Here is a 25679-nt window from a genome sequence, read left to right as displayed (position 1 = left end):
GGCTTCCTTAAAAACTGCCTGAATATCCTCTCAAGGACCCCAGTTTAAATCACCGTGAGTTCACTCCTAGGTATGTTTAGACAGAAAAAAGGCCTACGATTCTAGCACATCCCATGCATGGATCAGGTATCAGCAAAACTAATTGAAAAGCAGGCTATTGTGAAAGGGGCTGAGCATTAGCTATGCCAGTCTTACAGGCTTTGGGAGCATATTCCTCCCCTGCCTCCGAGAGGACTCCTAGTCACAGTCAGTCTAGAATGACCCAACTGGGAAAAAATGGGGGGCTGTAGGTAAGGCAAGGGACATGGGAAGGCATGCTGCCAGACTAGTGCAGGACAAAAACTGCTCCCTTGCAAATGTCCTTCTCTCCTTAAAAGAAGGTACCTCTTTAAGCTGCTCCTTCCGTAACTTATACTGGCGCTTCTGAGATTCCAGCAAGTTGCCTAACTCCTTCTTCTGCTGGCCCAAGATATGTTGCTGGAATTTCTTCTCTTCAGCCAGAGCTGCCTTTGCCTGTATAGTCCCCATGAGAGGACAAGGATAGAAAGACAACTTAGCCAAACTCAGGGCATCATGTAAAAGGAAATGTCATGCAAGTGCAGAAAATGCAAAGGTGAAAAAAGGGTTTCTTGTTGTTATGGGGCTGAAAAGTCACATGCATGAGCAAGAGCTGGCAGAATCAACAGACTACCAATCTGGGCCCGTCCCTGCGACTACCAAAAGAATGCAATCTATTCAGTTTCCATAGTTAACACAGCCCATAATTCAGTGTTTTTGGGAGAGGAGTGATTTTGAGAGATGCAGCAGGGTTTAGTACTGAGCTGCTGACAAACTTGGTTCTCCTCCGGGACAAGGAGAAAGAGATGCTCCCCCAGTCACACTCCAGGAGCAAACTGCAGCTGAGCTGCCAGGTTATACTTGCTCTGGCCAGAAGGAACAGGGCTGCGGTGGGGTGGGGGGGCGGGGAAGCAGAGCAAAAGCAGCAGACGAAGAGAGAGACACCACAAGCCTGGATCTCCCAGAGCAATCCTGTTTGTGGTGGGACAAAAAAAATCGAGAGGAGGAGGAGTTCCATGGGATTCGGCAATAGTTTATCCCACTTCAGGAATGGGGAGCCAAAGGCACTCTAGGGGCCAAATCTGGCTCCTTTCCCTGACAGGCAAACACTGGGTGGTTTTTCAGCTTTTATACTTTTTCCAATTTTAAGGACTGAGATGCCTGTCCTTAGTTACTGGCAGTAGGAGGTTTATGTGAAAATATGTTGACATTTTTGCTATTTTGGTCCTGCCTGCCACTGGCATGTAGCCCAAGAGCTTCTTTGAAACTGAATTCAGACCTTGGGCTGAAAGAGGTACTCCTCTTATCTTTTTAGTATCTGGACATCTAACATCCCTCTCCACAGCCTAGAGCAGCCTTCCCCAGCCTTGTGCCTTCCAGCCACATTTAGACTGCAACATTTAGAATTCCTAGTTAATGGCCCTGCTGGATGGGAATTAAGGGAGTTGTGGTCCAAATGCCTCTGAAGGCCACCAGGCTGGGGAAGGCTGGCCAAGAGAATTCAGATTGCTCTCCCATCTTTTGCCCCTGGAATTCATCGTTCCCCACCTCGCTCGACTGCAGCAAGGCCACCTCTTGCCAGGCAGATCACCCTTCTCACCTCCTTCTCAAAAATGGCCTGGTGCTTCTTGGCAAGTTTCTCAGCCTCAGCAGAGAAGTTGTTGCGGTGGGCCTCAAGCTCCTTGTCCAGCCGCAGCTGGTGCTCGTCCAGCTCTGCCCGGAGCTTGTTCTCCAGAGCCAGCAGCTGCTTCTGATGCTGGCGCCGCATCCGCTTGTAGCCACTCATCTGATCCCGCAGTGCTGAGTCTTGTTCATGCTCCTGGATCTGGCGAGTCACCTGGGGCCACAGGGAGAAGAGAAAACCTCAGCTTAGCCTGAAGTGCAGCACACAGACCACACTACACACATTTACCATCACATTTAATGTGTATCTGGTGGAAGGCAAGAAGTGTTGCCACACTCCTTGCCTTTATCATCCTCAATGACTGACCCAGAAAAAGCTGGAATTTGAGAATTAGGGATACAAGATCTAGTGAATTAATCCAGACAGAAGAGCAAAAACAGTCCACAATTAATCTAAGAAAGTCCCAAAACATTTTTTCTTCTGTTGTTATGTTCTGTCAGGTTGCCTCTGCCTTATGGTGACCCAGTGAATGAAAGCCGTGCAAAATGTCCTGCTTAGCCGTCCCAAGTCCAAGGCTGTGGCTTCCTTTACAGAGTCAATCCATCTCTTGTTTGGTCTCCCTTTTCTTCTTCTGCTTTCAACTTCCCCTAGAATGTCTGTCTTCTCCAGGGAGTCTTGCCTTCTCATGATGTGTCCAAAGTAAGTGCCTCAGGTTTGTAATTTTTGCTTCCAGGGCAAGCTCTGGTTTAATTAGATGTAGGACCCACTTGTTTGTCTGTCAGTCCAGGGTTTTCAAAAAGCTCTTCTCCAGCAGTAAAAATATTTCTACTACCGGTTAAAAAATTCTGCAGATAGCAGAAGCCGTATTTTCCCATGTACTTTTCGCATATACTCCTATCCACCCCACTGAGAGCTGGGCATGAGGTCCTTCTGAAAAAGCCTTCCCGAAAGGGATGGCTATTAGAAGAAGGGCCTGCTTGGTGGCTGACCCCCACCTTTGGAATGGGCTTCCTAGAGAGGTCTGCCTGGTGCTGCCACCACTTTCATTTTGGCACCAGGCAAAAACTGTCTTCTTTCACAGGTATTTTGAGATGTGATTTTACCAAATGATTGCAAAAGCTCACTCTGCTACCAGCAGCTCTTTTTTCCCTTTTCCTCTCCCCGACACCCCTGCCAACACTCGGAACTGTACTGCTGACCTGTATTATTATTGTTGCGTGCTGCTTAGAGAGCCCTGCCAGACTATTCAGCAGCCTATAAATTTGAAAATAAATGAATAAATACCTTTACTATTTACATTCTGTCTTTCTCTCGTGGAAGAAAGGTCACTGGGAGTACTTCTAGCTAGGCCAGTGGCGGTGAACCTATAGTACGCGTGCCACAGTGGGCACGCAGAGCCCTCTCTGTCGGCACGTGAGCCAAGTCGCCCCAGCAGCCGAGCATCGGATAACAGCGCACATAGGGGCCATGCACATGCTCAGAAAGGAGTTGCAGCTTCAAGCGATGATGTCACAAGCTGCGACTCACTAGCCATGACTTGTCTGAGCTTTTGCACGGCCGGCCAGTGAGCTGCCAAGGATATATATATATATATTTGCTTGGACTGGTTGCGAGTTATTTTTTGTAAACTAAAACCTCAGTTTTCAGGTTTTATTGTAGTGTTAACACTTTGTGATAAAGAAGTGGGTTTTGGGTTGCAGTTGGGGCACTTGGTCTCTAAAAGGTTCGCCATCACTGATCTAGGCAGTCACCAGCTGCAGCTCCATTTCCTTATTTATACATGAATTTATGCATTACTTCCAATGAGACCTCTGTGGCACAAGCCTTCAGGATCATGGTCTGATATGGCTATTCTCTTTCATGCACAAGGGTGTTCCAGTTCTAAGATGGTGCCCGCTGCTTCATGGGCATGCATAATCTATAAAAGGCACTATTCTTCAGAATTACTTTTTCATTCATATGCAGATTTATCAATCAATTAAAGAAATCAGAATCAATTAGTTGCATGAGTTTTACGGGGGCAGGAGACTAATGGAGAAACAGAGTACAAGGAATATTTGTACTCTTGCGGTTATAAAGCCTGTTGGAGAAAAGCCCCAAAGGCAAGTGCCTTACAATAGGAACTGCTACTTGGGTCAACTTTTGGGTTCAGATTCTGGGGACAGAAGACTTATAAAGGAGAAAATAGAAGGAATGGAAGTGAAAGAGGACAGAAAATTGTTGCTGCCTGGAGTCTGAGATGCAAACCTCAAGCTGAAAAGCTGTGGTCAAGTTATGGAATGACAGACCAGTGTAGGAAAAAATTACATCTGTTACTTCCTGCAGCTAGCAGCTTCATTAGTTGGGAGTATTCTCATACACCTTGTTAAAGCCAAGGGTAACATCAGTTGCCTAAAACTACAGAAAAAGCCTTCTTGCAGGTTCCTGTTCATCCAGTATGTCTTTCACCAATCCAGAAATAAAATTTAAATTGACAACTAGAAGGAAGGAAAAAAGCCAATAAAAAGGCAGGAAAGTTTAGTGGAATCACCAACTGAGTTTATGTGACACGACAACCAAACATGGCAACAAGCCATTGTAGGTTGGTTGCTTCGCAAAGTATCCGTGATGAGCCTGACAAAAAATTGGACTCACTGTGTGTCCTCCCTCCTCCTCTCTCCCTTGTTCCTCTAGGTGGCATCCCAGAGGCACCATGTGGAAATCTCAGCCACTTCAACGGTCTATTCTTGAGCTGCCAGCAATAAGGGATGCTTTGTATTGCAGCTGGCAGGGTAAAGCTTTGGACAGCAGCCTCCAGTGCCACTGGGGCACTTCAGAGGTGGCTGACAATGCTGCTTACTTGGCAGCCACTTGTGAAGAGGAGCAAGGGGTTTTGGCTGCTCCCACCAAGCCACCTGCTGGCACACCCATGGCTGAGGTCAGATGGCAGGACAACTCACCATGGGAGACAGTAAACCCTAGAACAGCCCATAGGCATTGCAGGGTGGCTCGTTTGAAAAAAAATAAGGAACCCCAAAGAAGCAGCCCATTTACGTGATGTGACAGCCCACCTCCAGTAACAAAAAAGGGTGGGTTCTCATGTTCTCTGAACCAGATCACTGAATCCAAGGAAGATCGTACCCTAGGGAGGGACCTGATTGACTTATTTGCTTGTTTCCTTTCCGCAGTCCTGGTTTTTGCAAATACACTTTGCTAGCTTTGGGGACATGGGGTCATAATCAGCATGTCTGCCTTCTTTTTTTAGAGAATAGAGAATCTCTTTGTTTGACCATGACCCTTCCTCACTTTTTGAGGCTGCTGCTGACCATCAATCCTGAATGAGCTTTTTGGGTTTGGCTAGATATTGGGTTCCCGAAGCAAGCTGGGAAAGATTCAGTTTCCCCTGCTCTATTTTATTTTAATCATTGTTAACACTCAGGCTGCACCACCTTTATTTGTCTTGACACATTTTCCTTCAGCTTCAGCTGATCCATCAGCTGCATCTCTTCCTGGAGAACAACTGCCTGGCAACAGTGACACACGCGTTGGTAACTTCCCGATTAGATTTCTGCAACGCGCTCTACGTGGGGCTACCCTTGAAGACGGTCTGGATACTTCAGTTGGTGCAGAATAGAGCTGCCAGGCTGCTGACGGGGACTGGGCGTTGTTCTCATATAACCCCAGTTCTCCGTCAGCTCCACTGGCTCCCCATTGAAGTCTGGGCCCAATTCAAGATGTTGGTTATGACCTATAAAGCCCTCAACGGCTTGGGTCCTGGGTATCTAAAGGAACGCTTGCGTCCATATATGCCCTCCCGCCCCTTGAGATCAGCAACAGATGCCCTTCTCCGGGAACCCTCTGTGAATATTAGGAGGGTGAGTACTCGGAGGAGGGCTTTCTCTGCGGTGGCACCCCACCTATGCAATGCACTCCCCAGAGAGGTCCGCCTGGCGCTGTTATTTGTTTTTTGGCACCAGGCTAAGACCTTTTTATTTAAAACTTATTTTAATTGTTAATTTATTGGTATTTATGCACCAGGTTTTAATATTTTTATTGTATAATTTGTTATATTTGTATATTTTGTTCTTCTTGTGAGCCGCCCCAAAGCTTTGTTGCGATGGGGGCGGCATAAAAATGTTTTAAATAAATAAAAAAACAAACATTTTCTTCATTTTTTCCCGAATTAATTTTCCTAGCTAGACTTTGTTTCTTCCAATCTTTCTCTGGGTTGAAAAAAAAACCTTCCTCTTTACATTTCTGCTCAGGATAGAGCTATTAATTTCCCTTTTTATTTTCCCTTCCTTTTCCTTAAAGGTTTGGACCGGACTCTTACATAATTGGAAGCTTTAAAAATTGCATTTAGCTAGTTTAAATTGGTGAGAGATTTAGTAGAGCAATGTAACAATTCAAACTGTTTGGCTAATTATAACTTTCACAGTTGTGCCATTTAATACTGTAATGTAGCTTCATTTGATACTGTAATGTAGTTTTTCTAAGTATTGTTTTCTAACTGCAGAACTGAGTTAAACTGTCATTTATTTTATACAGTGTAATTTCTGCATGTAACTTTCACATGGCTTTGTAGTTCAGGGGTACACATATATTTTCTCTGCAATTATTACAGGTTTCAAATTTGAATTCTGTATGTGAAATTCTTTTGCATTTTTAAAAAATAAACCATTCTTATCCAAGGATGTCCTGTATAGCATGTTTTGATTTGTTTAGCAAGTTGAAGGGCATTCCTTATTTTCCTCCTTAAATTTTAAAATAGTATTTGTAAATATATTGAACTTTTAAATAGCTTTTGGTCAGCTCTGGTTATATTCACAGTCACTGGGGCAAAGCTGGAATCTCGTTTTCAGGAATCTGCACTGATCTTGCTTGGTCAGGCCCAAATGATAAACCAAGTATGACAGATGTAACTGCCAGTGACGGATCTTTGCTCTATGACTCTAGGCAGCCCTGTTCTGAACAGGCAACCATAACCAACAGAAAATCTTGTATTCTGAGCCCTTAATATTTCTTCCCACCTTAATCCACCTTGCTTCCTGCATGGGGTTCACAGATTTCACTCAATCTAAAACGTTCACTGGCTGTACTGAGAGGAAGGAGGACAAGTCAGGAGGCAGCAGCATCTGCCACTCAGAGACTAGCTCTCTAACCATGTAGTTTCTGAAAAGCAGGACCAGGACTAAAACGACGTGGAGGTTGAGCCTGCCTTGAAGCAGTGGCTTTGTTCACTGCCTTAGCATCCACTCACCAGGGAAGCCGTACGAATGGTGGCAAAGTGATCTCTGTTGCGGCAGTAGGCACGGCGCCGGGCAGCAGATGATGAGCTCTGGGGCTCCATCTCTGGCTGGTATGGATCATCGTACAGGTTGTCATGGCCCTGAGGCACCAAAACAGGGGTGAGAAACTTCAAGTCTCTGTTTCCAACATTCTCCTTTCCATCTCTCTCCAAGAAACATACAGCAGATGAGCAAATTCAACAAGCCAGGGAACAGCATGACCACATATGATTTAGGGCAGATATGCTACGCTAAGGGCAATGAATCAACCACGCGATGGTTTGGGGCAAAGGGGGCCTCAGCCACATTAAGGCGCTAAGGAGGAATTCAGCCTTCAAGCTTGGAAAGTGTGTAGTCGTGGACTGGTATCAAAGCACAAACTAGTCTACAGTTTTCAGTTGGAGCACAAACGGAAGATGCTGTGAACAGGCTAAAAAATGATTCATAGGGACAGTTTTAAGAATGATTGAGAAACTCTCTATGTTTGGCCCAGAAAGAAAGTGGGGGAGGGAAAAAAATTCTGACACATTTTCAGACTGCCTGGAAAAAGAAGGGCAAAAACAGTTATTCAACCTGTCCAATGAGAGTATAGCAACATTGGGCTTAAATCTGCATTAAAAAAGATTTAAGCCCAATCAGAACTTAAGAAAATGTTTCTTTCTTCTTTTTTTTTTTTTAAAGAGAACTGCCAGGAGGGAGAACAAACAACACTTAAGGAGGAATTAAGCTATGGAGAAATCTGCCTGGGAAGTTTTCAAAGCTAGGAATACTTTAGGCATAGGATAGTCAGCCTAAGGGGAACAGGTTAGGTGAGATGACCTGCTAGATCCCAGCTCTGATTTGTATCAGAACTACTTTTCTGCCCTTGACCCCACACACATACACAAAGCCACCACTCTCTTTCTCCCACTATCCAGGTTTTAAACCAGAGTCTTTTCTTCTTCTTTTAGCCAGCCCATGTTCAAAAGATGGGCTCCTCTTTCAAGCTGCCCACTTGGCCAGGACCAATATAGAGTTTCCAATTTTTATCAATGATTGTCACCATCCAAAAGCATGGGAGAGCTAGAGGAAGGCCAGGCAGCTGGCATTTCCAACCCAGCCTTCCTGCATCTGACCACTGGCTAGAGCAGGAGCTAGAGGTGCTAGGCTTCCACCTCTGATTCTAACCCTCAGGTTTTTCCAAGCCCACCCTTCGTTCTGCTGCTTCCTCCATTTGGGTGCCCTTGCTGAAGTCAACAAGTCTCCTACCGGAAGACGGTGGATGACAGAGCTGTTGGAGGTGACTGTGTGTTCGCCTTCCTGCATCATGGCGATCTCGGCTCCATCGTCATCATCGGAGGCATCAGCCAGGCTGTTCACGCTGCTGCTCTGGCTGCTGGCGCTGATGGACATGCTAGGCACCGAATGGCTGCTCTCCATGCTGTTGATAGTGCCTGTCCGGTGCAGAAACTGCTCTACCTCCTAGAGGGACAAAGAGGGGAAAGTGGCAGCAGCTGCCTCTGGACTAGGGTGTGAAGGCTGCCTCCCCAACCCAGACTACAACTCCTATCATTCCCAGCCAGAATACTGTCAGTCAGGATGGAAGTCCTAACCTCCTCCTCTTCTGGTGCCTCTGCATTTGGGCCATTCTGTGCCTCCTGGAAGAGGATTTTCTTCATCTTGCGGTACTGCAGGTTGTCGAGCTCCCTCACAGCATCCTTGGTTCGCTGGATCAGGTCCATGATAACCGTTTGGGGTCGCTCCCTCAGGAGGAAGCGATGCTGCAGGGCCACAGGAAGAATTAACATGAGGTTTAGTATATTGTGTGCTGGAAATGGCTCCCCGTGCAACAGCATTCACAGATCCCTCCAACCTGCAAGTGCACTAGTTGTGTTCCACTAATGACTAGAACTGAACACACAGGGTCAGGTCGCAACTTAACCATGCTTACAGTATAGCTGCTGAAAGTGGTACACCAGACATGATTAAATAAGTCCCACTAATTCCAACTGGTCTCTTCTGAATAAGTGTAAGCCTGGATCCAGCCAATAGCGTGCATGCAGTCCATGGGGGAGGTGAATGAGAAAGGAGCTATAAATACTTTGAAAGACATATGTGAGGTTTCAAGTCTTTGGATTATATAAAATTTCAGGCCCAAACTGATACCATATAGGTGGTAGAGAGCTCTCAACAACAGGAAGGTATGCTACTGATGGCTGTTCCTTGGGAAGACTCTGAAGCAGAGTAACTCATGAGGGGAGCTCACACATTTTCATAGGGCTTACTCGGGTATTCTGACATTTTAGCAACTCCCACCAACAGTTCTCCACTCACTACACTTGTCTCCTAAAACCCAGTTTCTGTAAGCAGCTTCAGGCACGTTGGGCTGGGGACAGGAGAGAGAAAGCCACCACTCAGGAACACAACTGAGTCGAACAGTACCTTGAGCAGCACGTCAGAGGTTGGGCGGTCCTGGGGGATCTTCTGCAGGCACGAATCCACAAAGTTCCGGAAATACTCAGACCTGGAGGAAGCAGGGAAGGGATGTTCTATGTCCTTCATAAATGAAATATCTGAAACCTCCTCCGCCCCGCCCCGCCCCCATATCTGGGCCGCCAAAGTACCCTTCCCTTTCACTCAGCACCAGTATTTTGGGCCTTTCCTTACCAGTGGCTGGACTGGAGCAGTGGAGAATCATTCTGGGCGATGTGGTATAAGGCACTCATAGCATTCATGTTAAAGAGGGGTGGTTTGCGCTCCGCTGGGAACAGAGAAACACTGATATGAGTGCGGGTAGCCCCCTTCGATGGGAGAACCCTCTTCTCTCCCCACACCTTGCCATTCCCCACATGGCTCCAGTCTTGTTTAGGGCAAGGAAGTTCTTGGAGCCCCATCTCTGCCCCCAGGTATTCATTCCTTACCAAGTTCGATGCAAGTGATGCCAAGTGACCAGACGTCCACCTTGCCATCATATTGCCCTTCATCCATGGCCAAGATCACTTCAGGAGCCATCCTGGAAAGACAGTCCAAGACAAAGTGGAATACCAGCACAACACAGAGCCTGGAAGAACCTACATTCTACACTTCAGTATCCTGTTTTCTTCCTTTTCATCATTGCCCTCTCTCCCCTTCAGAAAACCAAAGACTCCCACCACATTATCTCATCTACTAAATTCTCCATGCTGTTCAAGGAATCAAGGAGTCCAAAACTCACATCCAGCTATCCACCCTTCACTATTTCTTCTGACACATTTTAACTCAAAACACCATTAACCTCCCAAAGGGGTGGAGCACTTCCTGCTTATCACCCAGATTACATGCATATCCCACTCTTGCCAACTTACCAATATGGGGTGCCAACAAAAGAGTTAGCAGGAGCAATGATGGAGGCTGAGCCAAAGTCCCCCAGTTTCACTTGTCCTGGTTCAGTCAGCAGGATATTCCCAGCTTTTACATCTCTAGAAAGACAGAGGGAGCTGTTAAGAACTGTACATAGAAGCAGAAATGAGGGCCTGAGGTCACAAAATGGGCAGCTGACATGAAAGAGTGGGAGAAGTTTTGAAAAAGAGTATGGACTCGTGACAACAAATACAGATACTAGAAACACATGTCTGAGGATAGACAGAGGTTGGCAGAAAAGAGATCAACCAGGTATCCAATTCAAAATAGTTTAATGATGGCAAGAAAAATAATTTTTCCACATGATGAAATGAAACAAGCCTGGGGTAACTAAAATGGTTTGTTTCTTTGGAGGAAGGGCTGTGAGCTGGTACTGAAAACAAACTTCTAGCCTTACAATGTGCTCAAGAGTTCCCTGTTACTTGAATTTTAATTTTAGGCATGTGTCTTTTGCACTTAGCCTTGAATCGTGACTCTTGTTGGGTATGGGAAAACACAAAGTTGATGTGAAAGCCTGCAGTCTGTCCAACCCTCATAGAAGCTGGGGATGGTTCAGCTGGCATGTCTGAACCCTAGAAAACAAAGATTGTGACTTGTACAACTTTTCTGCCTGAAGGTCATGTAAGAAGGAAGATACAGAACAGTGTTGAATTACACTGGATGTATGGAGAGAGAAAGGTCCAAACTTCTACTTCTAAGCCAAAAGCTGCCATTCACTATTTCTCCAGACATAAATTAGGTGGTAAGAAAGCACTTTTCTGCAGCAATATCTGGCATAGAGGACATCAACACAATGCAACACACAGATACACCTCCAGTGGCACATGCAAAGGGGTTTCCAATGCAATGCCTATCGACATTTTCATATGTTTTTAATTTTTTTTTACACTTTTAATATGTATACATGGATTTGTATGAAATGTATATAATTTCCAAGTAATTATACACAGGCTTTAATAAAAACAGATGAAAGATCCAAGTATGTAACCATTCAAAATTAGCAAGTATATGCTACCTGTTCATATTATCAAAGGGGTTCTAAGGTCCTCAATCTATTGCATTATAAGAGCATAGTTTATCCTTCCAGTCATTTAACATCCATCTTTTAACTCTCAGAAGGACAAAGACAATCCAGTTTCACTTCCGTTTATTAATTTCATGAAGCAAGTATGTAATTTAAAAGTGCACACATTGATGTATCTTAAAGATGGTTCCAGTACAAAATGTAGCCATGCAATATCCTCCTCCTTAAAAGCAGCAGCTACTGGGCATTGCATGTTTAAAGGCAGCATTAGCTGTATCAGAGAATTCCTCATTAAAGAAATGCTATAATGTTCAACACATACAGCACATGCTTCTACTGAATATGACAAAGCCTAGGATCCACAGATATGACAGGTAGATGACAAAGTGACAATCCACTTCTCAGGTGTTTGTGGTGGTACTCACAGCAGTTTTTTAAATTCCCAAACATGCTCATGGGTCCAAAAATGCTAGAGACCTGTGCTCTAGAGCATACCATATTCTACACCAAATCAAGTCTCACATTTAGTTCACACATTAAACTTTTCTTTAGCATACAGATGACACAGAATCACATTGCTTTATCCATTTCTGCTGTGAAAATGTTCTATGCCAGTGCTGGCGAACCTCTGGCACGCGTGCCACAGTGGGCACACAGAGCCCTCTCTGACAGCATGCGAGCCAAGTCACCTCAGCATCGCCCCAGCAGCCGAGCATCGGATAAAAGCACACATAGGGCCATGTGCATGCTCAGAAAGGAGTAGCTGTGCCAGGCGATGAGCCATGGCTCATTAGCCGCGACTCATCCGAGCTTTTGCATGGCCAGTCAGTGCACTGCCAAGTGTGTGTGCGTGTGTGTGTGCGTGTGTGTGTATTTGCTTGGACTGGCTGTGAGTGTTTTTTCTAAACTAAAATCTGAGTTTTCAGGTTTTATTGCAGTGTTGGCACTTTGAGATAAATAAGTGGGTTTAGGGTTGCAGTTTGGGCACTCAGTCTCTAAAAGGTTCACCATCACTGGGTTAGAGTTCGAAAAATGAGGTGTCCTGGCATGATTTTGATGGTTGGAATGTGTATAGAATGGGCAGAAATGTTGAGCTGTGCAGAACAAGCTACTCAAGGAAGGCTTTTTCAAAATCGCCCCTTTCAATGGAACTTTAGCCCTATATTACGGCTAGGGTTAGGCCAGTGGTGGCGAACCTCTCACACGTGTCACAGCGGGCATGCAGAGCCCTCTCTATCGGCATGCAAGCAAAGCTGCCCTAGCATCGCCCCAGCAGCCAAGCATCGAATAACAGCGCACAGAGGGGCCATGCACATGCTTGGAAAGGGGTAGAGGCACCAGGTGATGACATCATGAGCCATAACTCATTAGCCGCAACTTGTCCAAGCTTCCGCATGACCGGTCAGTGCGCTGCCAAAGTTTTATATATATTTGCTAGGACTGGCTGTGAGGTGTTTTTTTAAAACTAAAACCTCAGTTTTCAGGTTTTATTGCAGTGTTGGCACTTTGTGATAAATAAGTGGGTTTTGGGTCACAGTTTGGGCACTTGGTCTCTAAAAGGTTCGCTATCACTGTTCTATGCTTTCCACTGGCTGCTGGCCTTTCTGTCTCCCAGACCACCACCAATATATGTAGTCATTTAGGAGAGCTTTTCATCTCACCTGTGGATCATATTGTGCGAATGCAGGTATGCAAGCCCCTGAAGGGCTCCGTGCGTTATAGCTGCAATCTCTACTTCTTGCAGTGGTTTCTTGTGCACTAGGAAGGATGAGAGGGGAAAGATGGTGTCATGTATAAATTTTGCAAAAGGGACAAGGAAAACAAAGTGCATTCACATGCTCTTGGATACTCACCTTCCAGCAAATCTGAGGCTGAGCCAAGGCAGTATTCCATCACCAGCTGGGGGGTAAGCGGGCAGGAAGAGTAGTTAGCACAGAATAGAACATTCCTCTCAGTCTCAACCATCTGGTCCCAAACAGGTCCCCTGCAGCCCAGTGCCCACAAAGCCTGGTACTCCAATTCACTTAAGAACATAAGAAGCACCCCTGCTAAATCAGACCAGAAGGTCCATTTAGTCCAGCATCCAGTTTCCCACAGTAGCCACCCAGGGGCTTCAGGAAGCCCATAGGCAGGGTGTGGAGGCAAGAGTCTTCACCATGCCACTGCACCTCCCTGCTCCCCCCTCAGTAAACTTGGATTCAGAAATTTACAGCCTCTGAACAAAGGGGCTGCATTATGCTTCATAGCTACTCTTTCTTCACTAATTTCTTGCAACCCCCTTTTAAATCCATGACCCTGCCACAGTGTTATTAAGACCTTAAGACAGTCCCCTGCAACCTGATGCCTTGTGGGAATCTTGGACTACAACTACCAGCATATGTGGACTAGGGGACGCTGGAACTGCAGTTCAACACATCTGGAGGGCAGCAGGATGCCAAAAGTGAGGCGTTCTGTATTGAGTGAAGTGCTCTCTCTTGTCTGCTCCCGACTTATCCGTAAGCCTAATTAAGTAGCCCAGACACCATTCAGACCCCTTGTAGGCCTCCCTCCTACATCCAAGCTCAATAGCCCTGACACATGAGACACACGCAAGCACACACTTCCTCAATGCTTTCATAATTCTACGAAGAGAAGAAAAGTATACTGGGCATGCTTATGCACAAAGGATTTTCCTGAACTGCTTTCTTCTCATCTTACCCATGCTGTATGTTCCCGCAGATAACAGCCCTTGTATTCAATTGTGTTTGGGTGCCGCAGCTTTTGCAGAAACTTCACTTCCTTGATAATATCTTGCCATTTCTGGAAGACAGACAAGTGGAGCTTGAATGCAGAGAGTCTGGTATTCCACAGAGAGAAAGCAACAAGGTGTGAAGCCTAGCAGAACTAGTAGTTCTTCAACGATACAGAAACCAGGGGAACTGGACTATCCAGGGTCACTGGTCAGCCAGCAGTGGCTAGTGGTCAGAATGGCTCTTATGCAGAGGAGTGAAGCACAAACCTCGTTAGACTGCTTCCCACTATAGGACATCTTCTTGATGGCCACCACTTCATTGTTGCGAATGTCTCGGGCCTGAGGAAGGAACAGAGGGTAAGCTAATGGAAGAGGAAGCTGAAAGCAGCAGCCAGGTAGTCAAAAGCCAGGTGGTGGTTTGTTTCTGTGCCTGAAAGAGGCAATGCAAACCAAAAGGCTAAATCAATTTTGTGATTCATGGCGAATGAGGCACTCTCAAAGACAGTGGGAAAAAGTGAAGCAGCTCAGAGTTAAGAAATTCCTGTTATAAGAACATCAAAAGAGCCCTGCTGTACCAGACCAAAGGGCCATCTAGCCTAACGTTCTACTTCTCCCAGCGGCCAAGCAGGAACATCTTGGAAGCCCACAGGCAAGACAGAAAGGCAACAGCTCTCCTTTCACACTGCTGTTGCTTCCAAGTAGCTGGTATCCAGTGGAATGCTGCTGCCTCTGAATCTAGAGGTTGCACACACCCCTCACAGCCAGTAAGTCTCTCCACAGGGCAATGGAGAGATGTGGTTTTAAGTAGCAAGACCAAGGGTTCTGACCAATGTCAGTATGGAAATGATGCTTTCCACGAGCTCTGTGGGATGGGCATGTTCCCAGCAGGATTCCTCCAACACTCACAAAGTAGACTGCTCCAAAGCTGCCATGGCCAATCTCCCGCAGGTCAACGAAGAGCTTCTCAGGGTCATCCTTGAAGAACAATTCAGCCACCTCAGGATCCTTCAAGCTGCCAGCCCGGGCATTAGACGGCATGGCGGCCGTGGAGGGGGCCAGGCCTCACCTTTGCCCTGCTCCTAAGGAGGGGAAAAGGATGTTAGCAAGCTGGCAGATGGCTAGCAGCATGAGGGCGTAGACAGAGGGTGTACAATGCAGCTATCCTGTTGAAGCTCAACATGATGAGGCCTTGTCAGTGCCTGGATGACAATGTTGTGCCCAGTGCCCCAAGTACCTCAGGGTAAGAAAGGGCAAGGCATAAATCTACCAAGTTAATAGGCCAGAGTATGGATTCCTTTCATATCTGCATCCATGAAAGGAGAAAATGCTCTCTTCATAGAAAAAGCAGAAACACACATCATTCCCCAGAGAAATTAGGACAATAGCTAATGGGAGCCACTTGGAATGGGGACAGGATCACTGCCAGCCAATGGGGCAGAGTTGCACAGGCTTGCAGAAGGTATAGCAGCAGCTTCTGTTTATATGTTCTTGTTACACCTGTGGCAGCGTTCAACAAGGCAGAGGAAATCTGCAAGTCAAGCCTTCTACCAACTCTATGTTCCTCTTTTTCCATGAAGCCCAACAGACTTACAGTTCCATTTATCAAAGAAATATTTAGCAGTCCTGATAAGTCCCCTTTCCCTTCTTCTGAGATGCAAGACATTCTGAATCAGAGTTCATCTGCCTCTGTTGCTTTAAATACCCTCTACCACTTGCTCTTTCAGTCATAGGAATACAGTGCTTGCTGATTTCTCTCTCTCCTCACTATCTGGAATAACTGCTGAAACATGACAGTTTCGTAACTCCACCAACTCATATATGCTCAATGCCAACTTTATCATGTCATGGCCAAAGCCTTGCATAAAAGGTGGTCATGCTCTCACCAAGAGATAATTCAGTTTACCACATCTCATAAGAACATAAGAAAAGCCATGCTGGATCTCAGACCAAAAGTCCATCTGGTCCAGCACTCCATACACATGCTGGGAAACCAGCTGCCCACAAGATGGCTCAAACAGGATGGGTGTGAGACCTCCACCTGTGCAAGCTCCTCAGCAACTGATGTATGCAGGCATGCTAGATAACACACAGCCAGCAAGGCTAGCAGCCACTTATAGCTTCCTCATCCATTAATCTGTCCAATCCCCTTTTAAAGCCATCCAGATTGTTGGTGATCACTACTTCCTGTGACAGTGAATGCCATAGTTTAACTATATGTTGTATGGAGAAATACTTCCTTTTATCTGTCCTAAATCTCCTCCCAATTAGCTTCATGGATGTCCCTGGTTTCAAGTTATGGAAGAGGAAGAAAAATGTCTCCTCTTCTACTTCTCCATACCAAGCACTATTTTAAAAACCTCCATCATCCGGGAGCCCTCTGTGAAGGATATTAGGAGGGTGAGTACCCGGAGAAGGGCCTTCTCTGCGGTGGCGCCCCACCTATGGAATGCACTCCCCAGAGAGGTCCGCCTGGTGCTGTCATTATTTGTTTTTCGGCACCAGGCCAAGGCCTTTTCATTTAAACAATATTTTAATTGTTAATCGGTTGTTTTATTTAGTGGTTTTAAATTATGGCCGAGATACTCCAAATTTTTAATGTTATTCTATTCTTTGTTTATTTAGTCTCTTTGCAAGCCGCCCCGAGGCTTCTGTGATGGATGCGGCATAAAAATGTTATAAATAATTAAATAAAATCATGTTTCCCCCCCTTACTTGCCTTTTTTCTAAAATAAATAATCCCATTTGTTGTAGCCATACCTATAGGGGAGCACCTCCAGCTTTCTCATCATTTTTGTTCCCCTTCTTTATAATTTTTTTCCAGCTCAATAATGTCCATTTTCAAGGAAGGCGACCAGAACTGAACACAATATTCTAAGTGCAGTTGTACCAAAGATTTGTAAATGGGGAATGAGATTCTGGTAGTTCTATTTTTTTATTCCATTTCTAATGATGTTGAGCATGGAGTGTGCCTTTTTCACAGCAACTGCACACAGGGCCCGCATTCTCATCAAGCTGTCTATAACTACTTCAAGATCCCTATTTTGCTCTTTCACTCCTAGCTCAAATCTCCTCAGCAGATACGTGATGTTGTGATATTTTGCCCAATCTTCAATCCCACATGTAAGATGGAAATAGTCATGTTATCCTTCCCTTGTAGGGTTGTTGCTAAATGACATTCATTTTGCTGTTGTCAAGGATAATTGGTGTAACCAGCCTTCCTCAATATGTACTAACTGGGGGGTGCTGAGAGTTGTAGCAAAACCTTTCTGTCCAAACTTGCATAAGATCATAACTTTAGTCTCCCTTATGTCCTTACTTAAAAAAGAGTTAAAGAGCTAAAGAGGAGTAAAAGGTAATTACATCTGAGGCTTTTTTTGACGTCATCAAGTCCAGTCCTTTCCAAGTTATCTTTGAGACTTTCTATTCATGACAGAACAGATAGTTACCTCTACTACTCTCCTCAGCAGTTCCTATGAGTGTAAGCTAAGGAGGTAAATTATAAGGGATTAAAGGGACTTATGGGAAAAGATATTGAAAGAGACTATTGGGATACTTGTACAAAATTTCATTGGGCTTGGTACTCTTTGGCAGGTGATGTGAACAAGAGAATCCTGCATACAGGACATAAAAGTAGGATGGGAAAGTTGTTTACTCCTGACAATCCCCTCAAAGGTACTGGAAGCCTTTCCATATTGGACAATTTTATGCTAACATTACCTGAATGCCCTGGAAACACTTAACTGAACAGCAGCAGGCTGCCTAGAGAGGAAAGCAGGAAAGCCTCCTCTTCTGGGCTGGGCAGGAGTTGCCCCACCAGCTGTCCCCCAACTCACTATAATCGAAGGAATTAATCTAGCCCCTCCTAATCTGGAACACTCCAGAGGTGTTGGACCAACCATGCTGACTTCAAATTATGGGAACTGTAGCACAATTTATCTGGACGGCACTAAGTTGGGGAAGGCAAGATTGATCATCTTCCACACGTGCATATTCTTGTTAAGTTTAACAGGTTAAAATGTTTTCCAAGTTCTTTTCTCACCTCCCAAGCTTTGTATACATGGAAACCTTTTTTTAAAAAAAATATGAGCCTTTCAAGCGTCAAAGATCCAGGTATGCATTTAAAAATGGATGTCCTAACCCTTTTCCTAAAATACATTTGGTCTTGGTACAAGCTGACTTAACTTCTGATTGTGGCACCATAGTGAATTCCATCCCAGAAAGAAACTGGGTAATGCTTCTTCTCTCAGCTGGCACACAGGGCTCTTGCTCTCAACCCCACGACAAAGTGTTCCAAGAAGCCCAAACTAAGGTTCCCTGCTGAGCAGGAGAAAATATTTGCCAGTGGCAACAATGGCTGGAGCCATGATCTGTGGCAGTGTGCTGAATGAGAAAGGGTGTGGGTGGGATGCTGTCCTGCATGCTGGCTCATGCAGGATATCCTGGCAACTGTCCCTGTTTCCAGCAGGGAGTGCCAATGGAGAAGAAATGCTTTAGTGGAGGAATAAGCCCAAGGGAAATGGGTTAATTCCAACTCCCTAGTATAACCTAAGTACTATTCAGACTGTGGCTGGCTGGGTAAGTTTCATCTTTGCTCCCCACAAAACCCAGGGCAGAGGCCTGCAAAGTTGACCCCATTTAGTCCAGAGCAGTGGGCATGAGGATTCAGAGTTACCCCAGCAGAAGGCTTACCACACTCGTAGCAGTCCTCAGACAGAGGAACACAGGAAGTACTGCATTTTTTCACCACCAGCATGCAGTCTCTACCAGTTCTTATGCTGATCCAATGCAGGTGTGAAGTGACTGCATGAACCAGCAGGATATCAGTGTGTGCTGAAATATTCTGCGTGCCTCGATGGTAGGGATCAACTTTGAAATCAGAGATATCTGGATTTGTGCCCCCACCTTGAGTCTTTTTACTATGGGATGGGGTCATTCTTCAGGCCAGTTCACATGAGCATCAGGATAAATAGGATTTAGGACTACTTCCTTTGAAGTGGGCACAAGTGTACATCTAAACCCCATTTGCTGAAAGAAGCCACTTGGGGTCCCTCCTCTTTACCTTCCAGGATGGGCAGTGGGCAACAAACTGACTCCCCTCCTCCATACAGCTGAGAGAAAAACAAGGAAATCAAGAGCAGGCAGGTTGTGTCAAGAGGAAATCCTTGCATTGTTTCATTGCTTCCCAGGGAACAAACCAAACCAAACCAAAAAGGCAAACTGTAAGGCCAGTCTTGGCAGTGGTCATGCCGGCAGGAAGGCATGCGGATGGATTCCTGCTGTACAAGTGGATATCATACCACACTAAAGCATGCAGAACTTTAAGGCAGCCTTTTGAGTTTGGTTTCGGGGGAGATATGATGATTCCACAGGGCAGACATCTAAGACTAAGCCTGACAGAGAAAGAAAACAAGCACCCTTCAGCAGCAGTGGCAACATTGCAACGAGGAGTGCAAGACTAGATCGAGCACTCACCCAAGGCAGACTGGCTAGCGGATCTGATTTCTGGCAGGCAGGAGGGCTGGGTGGCATTTGCTGACCTATAGTGAAGACTCATAAGAGAGCTGATAGGACTGTCTTGAGATTCCCGAGAGCCATGCACTTCTTTACAGCTCCTCCGCCGCTTGGGAAGTCTATGACTGAAGACAGAGTGGTGAATGGAGCTGACATCTTGTGTCCACACCAACATTCCAAGAGTCCATGACAGTTAATCTACAAAATATGCCCTGTTAAATAGCAAAATAATATGTACCTTAAGGAAAAACTAATAATGCCTCTGTGCGGAGGGACAGGATAGTTATATGGGAAGACCTGGTTTATGGCTTTTCTTGGTCTAACTTGCTGGCCACCCTTCCCCTCAGAACAAGGAAAATTCTATACAGAAAGCAACTTGCATTTATCATGAGCTTTGGTTTGCTTACTCTAGGCATATACTGCAGAGGTAGGGAATGTGCGACCCTCCTAAGGTTGGTTGGCTGTAACTCCCATCAACCTCAGTCAGCATAACCAATGGTGAGGGTGACAGAAATTATAGTTCATAAATATCTGGATGCCCACCCTTTCTCCATCTAGTGAATCTACAAGTGAAATATAAAAACAATGTTTTGAATGGCTTGGGCAGATTTGACACAGAACTCCCTGCCTTCTTAACAATCTACTTCTATGACACTACAACCTGAATGTTGTTGGTCAAGGGGATTCCTGCTAGGTGGGTGAGTCTGTTTGAGGTCAGGGAGCTGGACCATTCACCTTAGAAAGGCTTTTGAGCCACACAGAATGAGAGACCTACAAACAAGAAAAATGAACTGAATGACTCTGGATAACAAACTTGGGGAATTACTTAAGATCTCCTGAAGTAACCATGCCTTAAATGCTTGGATAGTGAAGGAGGAGGGGGCACCACATTTCTGGAAAGGGGTAGTGACATGCCTGACTGTTAAGCTGGGAACCTACAGGCTGAGTGGATTGAGAACACTGGATGTAACAGCACAGGACACAAGAACAAAACTATAGAATCACACAACATATTGATGTATTTCCCCAGGTGTTAACTCCTATACTCATAAAGGGTTTCAAACTAGTTCAAGGCAAACCAAAAAGTATGGGGGTTACCTCTTCCTTATTATACCATTTGAGACACATGCACTAAAAATATAATGTACTGATTTTTTATCATGTGTGTTACCCACAACTGAGATTTAAAATTATTTAAATCCCTGAAAGGCCACCTGGATGAACCTTGAGCTGTAACCCTAACTTAGATGAAATTTACTCTTCAGTCACTTAAACAATATAAAATGGACACAGACCAGGGGAAAGCCTTAGGCAATGTGACCATTAGGCCCCAGATCACCCTGCTTTACCTTTGTTAATTAAAGCTACCTAGCTTATCTCAGTAAATCTCCAGCTGCACAGAATGTACAGAAACTCCTTAAGCCAGCCTTCTCCAACCTGGAGCTCTTCAGACATTTTGAACTACAATTCTCAACATTCCCAGTAAAATAAGCAGTGGCCATGTTGGTTGGGGATGATGGAAATTCTGGCATCTTCCAGATTTGATGGACTAGATCAGGGAAGGATGAATTACTTTTTGAGAGAGAACAGGATCATGGGAATGACACACTGGGTCCTTGATGTCCACTAAAAGAACACACAAGCTCCATCAAGCATTCCCCTCTGCAAAAGTCAGAGTTGGCAACTTCAGAGGTAAAAGCTTTCTCTAAAAGCATGAATCAAAAGCAGCAGCAGAAGAACATAAGCCCTAAAAATCACCAGTCTGAAGCCAAGAGTGCAACACTGGAAGTCAAAACTGTCTGGATTGCTGCCAATCTCCAGACATTATCCACCACCCTTTGCAGTACTGGCAACTGAGCAAATAGGATGATTTTTTTTTACTTACTTGGTAAATGCTATCAGCAGCTCCTTACCAAATACCCCAACTGGCCACTGAAAGACCACTGCCAAATAAAGAAGAAGAAAAGAGCTGTTCTTGTCTAGGATGTTGAGCTTGTGCCTCCACACATCCCTCCGAAGTAATTTCAAGTCCCTCTCATCTCCCAAGCTTCCCAATATTCACACAAAGCCTGTCTGTAAACCCGAGCAGCTACTAATACCAGTAGAGCTGTCCAAGCTCTTTACCCTCACCTGTTGCTACTCTTCATAGTTGTAAGCTTTCCAGTGTAACCAAAAGCAAGCAATCCTTTATTTCCAAAAAAAATTATTAGAATAAAGTAGGATGGCAATTTCTGTATGTATCTATTAACTTTATATTCACCTCTGCCATGGAACTGAAGGCAGCATACGCATGGTCTGAAGCAGCCTCCTATCTAGGCACAAACCAGGCTCAATCATGCAAAACTGCTTTACCACATGCCTTTCGACAAAGGAGAGGTAACATGTGGTCCTCCAGATTTTGCTGGACTACAGCTCTAAAATCCAACTGGCCTATGCTCCAGCTAGTCAAACCAATGGTGAAGACTGAAGGGAGCTGTAGTACAACAACACCTGGAGAGCCACACTTTCCATACCCCTACTGTAGATGATGCCCTAGAGTCAACAAATTCACAAAGGCTTAGAATAATACAGCCTGCATCTAGTTTTGCTATTGTTCTTTCCAAAGTAGTACAACCCAGTGCATGTTTGCCTTGAAACATCTCCCACATGCCTCAAAAGGGCTTAATTAAGTTTGCAAGGGTTTCTGCAATCCTATACACGTGCACTTAGAAATCCATTCCATTTGACTCAAGTGGGGCTACTCCTATATAAACAGGCATAGGACTGCAGCCTGAAACATCCTATACTGGCCTCTTCCCTTAAGAAAGCTTCCAGGAAGTTTTCACTTGAAAGGTCTTCTTCCCCAAACTCCAAGACTTATTCTGGAAGAAGACAGTACTTAGAGTAACTGGTGGGTAACTCAGGAGCAACCCCTAGGGGTTGTATTCTACCACTACAGCATTAAAGAAAATAATGCCTTGAGAATACACTGCAGTCATTTTCAGAAATTTGCTGCAGCCATTAGAAAACTATTTTAAGAAAGGACAGCTGAGACCCAATTCTTCTAATGCCCTTTTCCAGCCAGGGGAAATATTTAATTTACCCAGCAAGCCAACTGGGTTTTGCATACCTTTTCATACATGTTAAGAGAATTGAAGAAGCTGCTACCACAAAGCGTACATAAGACAAACTCTCACCCAAGACCAGAGCTAAAAGCAGAAACCAGGAGAGGCTTTGGTTGTTATTGAAAGCACTTCCACTTTTTACATGAAAATATCATAAAGTGTAAGGCTGTTTCACTGGAGACCAGGGCCAAAATCTACTGTATCTCCAATTACTATGACAGATTTGAAAACTGACAGAAAGAAAATTGATGTGTTTGAAATATGGTTCTGGAAGAAAGCTTTGAGAATACCCTGGACTGACAGAAAGGCAAACAAGTGGGACCTCAATCAAATGACACCAGAACTTTCCCCGAGAAGCAAAAATGACAAAACTGAGGCTGCCACCACAAGAAGGCAAGACTTCCTAGAGAAGACAATCGTGCAAGGGGAAATTAAGGGCAGAAGAAGAAAAAGATTACCAAATATGAGACAGATCAATTCCATAAAGGAAGCCAGAGGCTTGAGCTGAGAAGAGCAGAGCTATGAAGGAAGAGACATTTTGGAGGATATTCATTCACAGGGTCACCATAGACTGGAGATGACTTAATGCTATGCACATAATGCCTAAAGTGGAGTTTATAACATTGGGTGCTTGGATAAGTAGATGTACAAGTTCATTCCATATTTCAAACTTCTGAAAATGTGTTTTCAACACTATAACTAACTGCTCTAGCAAAGAACAAGATCAAAGTCAGAAAGATATACAACTGAATACTGTTGTCAGTTACTAGTATATGCCACACCATTGTATGAAGGGCAAAACTGAGGCAGACTCTCGACAAACATAAAACCAGCAGCCGCAAACATAGAAATGAAATCTTGCTCTGCAAACCTCCTGCTTAAGCTAGATGCAATGGATGCATTTAGTTTCTTTTCTGGACCGGACTGTGTGTTGCCTTCTAGCTCAAAGCAATATGTATTTACACCTGAATTGCTTTTCTTAACCTGCAGGTTCCAGGAGTGAGCCCCTCCCATGATGTCATGTCTGGCTCAGAAGAGGCTCAGGATTCAATTTTAGGTCACTGAAGGAGAGACTCTTGCTCCAACAGAAAGAGTCTGGGAGAAATCCAGCACAGGAAAAAAAACAACTAGATGATCACTCAGAAACTAGCAATACCCATTGCAGCAACATGGACAGAATCAAGCTTGAAAATAGCCACTTGCCTGTGGTAAAAACCACCTCCAAGCAACTAATCAGGGAAACTGCAAGAAAGCTGGTTCGTTTTGTTCTCTTGGAGCTTTTGATGTAACTGAAATTACTAAATCAACATATGCAGACAGACTGGTTAGGAACTTTTAGGCATTCATTTGCAAGCGTGCATTAAACTAAACAGACTCTCATAAAAGGCACATGTGAAAGAGCAAACTAAAACTCTAAAGAAACACTGTACACAGAACCATTATCTCTTTAGCCAAACACTTCAGAGGACTTCTTTATGAAAATAATGCAGAAAATGCTTTGTCAAAAGACTTAGAATATAGTTTGCCTGTTCTTGAATGATGAAATGATTTGTTATTAAGGGCATGGTAAAAAGACACAAGAGCCCCAAATGCAACAGAACTTGCAAGGATATATTTATCTCTGACAGAGGGAATGGCACACAAAATCTTCCTTAAGTCCAATATAACATTCAAGTTAAGATTAATATTGTTAAATGCATACAAGAAAAATGTTCTTGGATTTTTTCCAATCCTTCCTTTGAGAAGGCACATCTCAAAGTAGGCATGTGACCACTTGAGGAGATAATGCCCCAAATCTTATTCCTTGACCCAGGTCAAAGAATATGATCCATGAAACAAGAGGACCTAAAATCTACTTGTTGCATCAATGGCACTTGATATAAAATGTCATCATTCATCTATTTTGACTCTGAGACTGTACACATACACATTATACAGAAAGTCTACATTGCTCAAAATCTTCTATTTCATTAGAACATGTAAGGTACTAGAACATGTTTTGAGACAGAAATCTGAAAAAAACTCAGCACAGGAGGGCAGGAAAGAACAACAATTTCCATTGCTCAGGAAGTAACTGGTTCTGTCATACACCACTGCCTATAAATGCCACCTCTTAACAGCACCATCAGCCCATCCCTCCACCAAAAGTGGAAAATAATAAACTCAAATATAAACTTCAGAATTAAAACAAAAATGGAAACTACTGTAAGTGAATCAATTTGAATTATCTGTACAATCATACAATGACAAATAGGATTTTACTGTCTCTGGACTGTCTGTTGAATTTGCATTTCTTTGACATAGCATTATTATTATTATTATTATTATTAATAGGCTTATATCAAGTCCACCCCACGCATGCTGAATATATTAGGAAGCAGTCTTTGTAAGTAGAAAGATGTCAAATTGAATGCTATAGGACAAGAGAAACCTCTGACTCTCCTTGCTTCCAAGTGGTCGTATAGTACCTCATTATTCTGCAGTATTTGTGTGATTCTGCCCCTTAACCAAATACAGTTCCACCATCTCATCTCCCCATTGAAAACAAAAATGTTGATAGTACAGAACATCAGTAAAATCAGTAGCCCTCAAGCCTGGGGTACCCACTCCAGCTTCCTGAAATACACTTCTGGTGACATGCCCCTTATTTACAAAAACATTCAGTCAAAATGATAATTCTGAAAGAACCCCAGAGTAGCCCATCATTTACACTAACCTCCCCAACCTATCATTTTAAACAGGAAAATAGGTCTACAGGATTCCTTGAAAGCAGAACTAGATCAAATAGGAGCCAAGGCCCTCAGCTGCTTGGAGTCTAGTAAAAATGGAACTTAACAATCCTGATCCGTGGGTATCAAAGGAGAGGATTAGAAATTTGAAGGCAGCGGTGAGGGGGGTGGGTGGTTGTCAGTCTTCTTTATTCTCAAAGAGAAGAATATGGTACAAAGAACTGAGGATGGTAGAATGGAAAGTCAGGAATTGT

At 44.4% G+C, this 25679-nt stretch overlaps 1 protein-coding gene across 4 annotated transcripts in view; it reads right to left on the bottom strand.

Annotated features, from left to right (window-relative positions):
- TAOK2 (TAO kinase 2) overlaps positions 1-25679 on the bottom strand; it is a 44297-nt gene that overhangs the window by 17293 nt on the left and 1325 nt on the right. For 3 of the 4 annotated variants that reach the window (XM_044447760.1, XM_044447761.1, XM_044447758.1), the window contains exons 2-15: positions 14988-15160; positions 14349-14420; positions 14048-14149; positions 13204-13249; positions 13012-13108; positions 10272-10385; positions 9849-9940; positions 9595-9688; positions 9370-9451; positions 8541-8708; positions 8197-8409; positions 6921-7049; positions 1658-1894; positions 385-513 (exon numbers count right to left, since the gene is read on the bottom strand). In XM_044447760.1, coding sequence (XP_044303695.1) covers positions 385-513; positions 1658-1894; positions 6921-7049; positions 8197-8409; positions 8541-8708; positions 9370-9451; positions 9595-9688; positions 9849-9940; positions 10272-10385; positions 13012-13108; positions 13204-13249; positions 14048-14149; positions 14349-14420; positions 14988-15119 — 1707 coding nt within the window. In that variant the 5' untranslated portion in view covers positions 15120-15160. Of the gene's footprint in view, positions 1-384; positions 514-1657; positions 1895-6920; positions 7050-8196; positions 8410-8540; positions 8709-9369; positions 9452-9594; positions 9689-9848; positions 9941-10271; positions 10386-13011; positions 13109-13203; positions 13250-14047; positions 14150-14348; positions 14421-14987; positions 15161-19553; positions 19718-25679 lie in introns of all 4 variants that reach the window. The other variant, XM_044447759.1, reaches the window with a different exon arrangement.

Source organism: Varanus komodoensis, unplaced genomic scaffold (genome assembly GCF_004798865.1).
Source record: "Varanus komodoensis strain SLA01 unplaced genomic scaffold, ASM479886v1 scaffold53, whole genome shotgun sequence".
NCBI lineage: Eukaryota > Metazoa > Chordata > Lepidosauria > Squamata > Varanidae > Varanus > Varanus komodoensis.
The sequence above is the reverse complement of the archived record's forward strand: the minus strand, read 5'-3'. Positions and strand labels throughout refer to the sequence as shown.